The following is a 4,576-nucleotide window of genomic DNA, read 5'->3' on the forward strand; positions in this document are numbered from 1 at the left end:
TGTTTGTGGACAGCCCTTCTTATTAGTGGATTCAGCTGCATTAAGGTGCACCCACTGCTAACACAGGAGTTCAAATGCACACACAGCTTGTATAGTCTCCATAGGAAAGCACTGACAATTGAACAGGATGCTCTGTAGCACCTCCAGGTGACATTGTCCAATGCCAAGTGTAGGTCAGTGGGGTATGAAGCCCCCCAGCAGTGAGCTTATGCAGCAGTGGAACTGCATTCTCTACAGTGAAGGAGCACCAACCAGTACCTTTGGGATGAGTTGGAGTGGAGTGTGATCCAGAACTAATCTTCCAACATCAGCATCTGGTCTCACTGGTGTCCTCCCTTCACCTTCTAAGGACAACTGTAAACATCTTAGTGTTTGTTGCACTGTTGGTCACCTTAAAAAGGAATTCCTCTGTATTTTCAAGATTTTAAATAGATTTCAAGCACTAAAATGTGAAATGGTTCATTGTAGAGAAACTTGGCGTGCGATGGTTATAGGGAGCAGACGTCCAAAGTAGACCAAAGACTAATAAAGTATGCAGGGAAACATGAACTGTACTCTAAGTGTAGAAACTGCACCTATATGGTGAGTGGAGCTGATAAAATGTAGAAACAAGGAAGAGCGCATGATGAAGTAGCCGGCTGGTGTATCTTAGCGACTGAATTGCGCAAAATTTCTGGAAAATGTATTGGATTTCAGCTTTATGTCTGCACTTCTATCTGTATATTCTATACATTAGAATATATGGTGTTTTATAATTAGTAACCTGGAAAAGACCCCGGTGGAATTTTGATGGGCTTTTCACAGCAAATTTAAAAAATCTGTATTTTCTAATAAATAACAGCGACGAGATTCACGTGCTGAGTGTCAAGAGATAATCTGTAGTCACCGCCCGCCGAGCTCCGCTTAAATAAGCATTCGGTCGCTCGACCTTTAAAAGTTCTCCTTACAGTGTTATTACGCGGGATCTGTTCGGTTTGGCGTGTTCATGGTGTGCGACGATCCCACCGCTCACTCGCGCCTTCGCCCAGTCCAGTGTTTTCACGGCCGTCCCGCGCGGTATTTAAACAGTGGGCGGCGACTTTGTGTTTTCTGTCCAATCACAGAAAGGAAGCGGTGACCGTGCGCGCCGCTGCAGCCAATCCGCGGTAGCGGAGGTTGTTTTGAACGCGCGGTGGCGCGAGCCAATCAGGAGGGTCTCGTGGTGAGATAGCGCGAGGCTGCGCAAGAAGGAAGCGTGAAGTCTCAGCGAGAGCACGGAGGAGATACGCGGTCGGCCGATCAGCGCTGGTGAGCAGAAACGCTGAATAACGGCTAAAATAACTCCTCGCAGTCTTCGTGCAGTCGTCTGCGCTTTATTCGGCGTCTGTTCCTTCGTTTTGTGTTTTGAGGCACATCGGTTCCCGCGCGCGTGTCTCTCTCTATTATTGGAGTTGAGATAAAATACATTAAAACGGATTATTGCGCTTCTGTTGTGCGCGCAGTCCTACACTGCGGGGTGTTTATGTCGAATGAAACTACTTAAACGACGTAGTGTGGCGAACGTTGTTTTTAAAATGGCTGGCAATGTAAAAAAAAAACAACAACAAAAAAAAACAGAAAGCCCCGCGTGACAGAAGGTTTAGGCCGTGACGTTTTACCTTAAATGGTCGATAAAGTTCTTCGTTTGACACCCAGCAAAATAGCGTTGTTTTACCGTTTTACTGGCTTTCGTTTTAAAAGGCCGTGAGGTGTTAAAGCGCGGTTGACGCGCGACGGCGGCGGTCATGGCTGGTTTACTCTGCCTTTTGTTGTCCGCGGGCTGGACCGGCCAAACTTTGGAGAAACTGTTTCTGCAGCTGCTTCTTATACGCGGTGGGTAGCGTATCGCGTCCTGGCGTCTGCGACGTGCTCATAAATTCTCGTAACGCGTGAAAAAGACTTTGGTCCACCGGGCCGGTGCGTGTGAAGGGGGTGTGTGAGAGGCTTTGTTAGCCATTCCCTAAGCCTTTCTCCCGAGCGCGCTGGAGAGGCCATTTTAATGAATGGAGTCCTGTCTATTCAGAGGAGGCGAGAAGCAGAGCTGCCTGTAAACCTTGTGTTGGTTAGCAGTCGACTGCAGGTGACTTGGGTTGCGATTAAAGTGTTCGAGCATTTTTAATTTAGGGAATAATTTATATGGGCGTTAATGGGCATTTAATGTAAATGTTTGCCATGACTTTGCATTTCACAAAATGGAAGATGAATAATTCCCATAGTCAACACCTCAGCTGCCTCGCCGTCTTCGTTTGAAAGTATTTAGCGTTTAGATTAAACGTTTAGTGCAGTAGTTTAGCTTTTCATAACGGCGTGGTGTACATCATTTTACTTTTTTATTTATTCGGGGGGGGGGGGGGGTCTGTGAAGGTGACTGATTTGATTTGTAATAATACAGTAAATTATTGCTGTAACGTGTTGTGGAACTGGACCTACTGAATTACTTGTAATTGACAACTCTTTTATAGGAGTAAAAATATTAAAGTGGTCCAAGTGGAAGTCAACCAGCCTCCAAGATGGCCAAAAGTGACCCAGGAAAGCCAAAGGGCAAGATGTCTGCTTATGCCTACTTTGTGAAGACCTGTCGTGAGGAGCACAACAAGAAAAACCCTGGTGTTTCTGTCAATTTTGCAGAATTCTCCAAGAAGTGTTCAGAGAGATGGAAGGTAGGTGCATTTACTCTGTAGCGAAATGTGTATCCAAAAACCCAGAGCTAAAGAAAGCTGTATTTAAAGCATGGAATTATTTGCATTAACTTGTGTGTCTGCCATATATTCCAGGTTATGTCCCCAAAAGAAAAGACAAAATTTGAAGACCTGGCAAAGCAAGATAAGGCTCGCTATGACCAAGAAATGATGAACTACAACCCAGGCAAGAGGGGCAGAAAGAAGAAGGACCCCAATGCACCTAGGAGGCCGCCGTATGTGTTCTGCTAGTAAATAGGATAAAGATGTGTACCAAAATAACACTTCAAATGAGCAGTCATTACATGCCTGTGGTTTTTAATATAATCACTGTACTTTTCGTTTATTTTCTTTTCTTTAAAAGGTCAGGATTTCTCTTGTTCTGTGCCGAGCGCAGGCCCAGTATCAAGGCTCAGCACCCCAGCATGGGTATTGGTGATGTAGCCAAGAAACTTGGTGAGATGTGGAACAATATGTCGGACTCTGAGAAACAACCCTTCCTTTCACAGGCCAACAAACTCAAGGACAAGTATCAGAAGGTGAGGTTTGAACCTAATTCTGTTGTGAAATGTAAATGGACGGATTAGCTTGAGGCAAGGCAATTAGCAAGGCAGTCCCCGTTGAGTCTCAGGGTTATGACCTGTTACTTACTACCAGTGACTTCCAGCTGCCAGTAGCTTGTGATGGTCCAAGCTGTTTCACTGTAGAGGTAGATGATCTAAGCTTTTCCTTTCTTTCAGGACATGAACAACTACAAGGCGAAGGGTAAAGCAGGCAGTGGGTCATCAGCAGGCAAATCAAAATCCAAAGATGATGACGATGACGATGAAGAGGATGAGGAGGAAGACGAAGAAGAGGAGGATGAGGATGATGATGATGACTAAAGGACTTTGCAACTATCCTGTTATCAGATTAGGTATACAATCACTGCCAGTTTGATTTCAGATAAGGTCTGCCAGGTGCTAGCTAAAAGGCCATACTCTTAGCACCCACAGAGATTCTCAATCTGTGCAAGCTAAGATTGATTATTTTCAAATACTGATTTTGCTTATGCGCCCCCCCCCCACCAACATCTTAAGTGTACTGCAAAAGAAGGGGTATATTGTCTTTGCTATTCAGCAATAAGTTGAGTAAGAATATACATGTTAAGCTGTTTAAGGTTGTGTTTCTGTGGTTCTTAACTTAGAAATTCCATTTTATTTTTCTATTCTCCCAGCTTCAAATTGCACAATTCAAGGTTGGTAGAAAGAAGTAGCAAAAGTCAGGGTTTTGAGTCTTGAAGATTTACGAGAGGCTGAATAGCAGTTGTTTTCTGGTCAGCACAGTTCCACTATGTAAAGCATTGAAAGCTGTTTGTCCAGGTTTCTTTTTGTATAATTTCGGATAGACCTATTGAGCCTTTTGTGTGGGCCTTGGCTTTGCCCAGAGGAGAATACGTATAGCACCTCTAGATGCATAAAGCCCTTGTTTGTGCTTTGATTTATTTGGGTTATTTTAAATGCCTAGATAACACTGTGATTTAAAATGACAGCATTTTTAGATGTAGTGTGTGATGTGACTTTTATGTAATAACGTCAAATGTGTGAGTGGTGTTTGGATTAAAATGGTGTTTGCTTATTGATTTGATGCTGTTGTATGGCTATTTATGGTAATAAAGTTATGTTAATGGTACTGGAAATTATGTGGGTAATTCATTTGGTATGATCCTTAAAGTGTGGCACTAGATAGTAGTTATTTTAATGGTAGTGTTTCATTGGATGTACTGGCAACTTTCAAAAACTCCTGCTTTGTAGGTCCACCTTGCCATAGTTGGAGCAGTTGTCACCAACCCTCTTCCTGGAGATCTTTCCTGCAGAGTTCCTTTTCAAGCTGCTGCTTAT

The 4,576-nt window shown here is 43.7% G+C and overlaps 1 protein-coding gene across 2 annotated transcripts; it reads left to right on the forward strand.

The window, feature by feature from the left end:
• The first annotated feature begins 1,201 nt into the window (after window positions 1-1,201).
• On the forward strand, window positions 1,202-4,374 carry hmgb3b (high mobility group box 3b). 2 transcript variants are annotated; one of them, XM_017705338.1, is made up of 5 exons: window positions 1,202-1,287; window positions 2,481-2,678; window positions 2,793-2,932; window positions 3,061-3,235; window positions 3,437-4,374. In XM_017705338.1, exons 2-5 carry the CDS (start codon window positions 2,529-2,531, stop codon window positions 3,578-3,580), a joined length of 609 nt encoding a protein of 202 aa, XP_017560827.1. In that variant the 5' UTR covers window positions 1,202-1,287; window positions 2,481-2,528; the 3' UTR covers window positions 3,581-4,374. The 2 variants fall into 2 exon arrangements, with proteins under 2 accessions (XP_017560827.1, XP_017560828.1); XM_017705339.2 differs by lacking the exon at window positions 1,202-1,287 and adding an exon at window positions 1,967-2,098.
• The last annotated feature ends 202 nt before the right edge of the window (window positions 4,375-4,576 follow it).

The sequence above is a fragment of the Pygocentrus nattereri genome, chromosome 16, assembly GCF_015220715.1.
Source record: "Pygocentrus nattereri isolate fPygNat1 chromosome 16, fPygNat1.pri, whole genome shotgun sequence".
Lineage (NCBI taxonomy): Eukaryota > Metazoa > Chordata > Actinopteri > Characiformes > Serrasalmidae > Pygocentrus > Pygocentrus nattereri.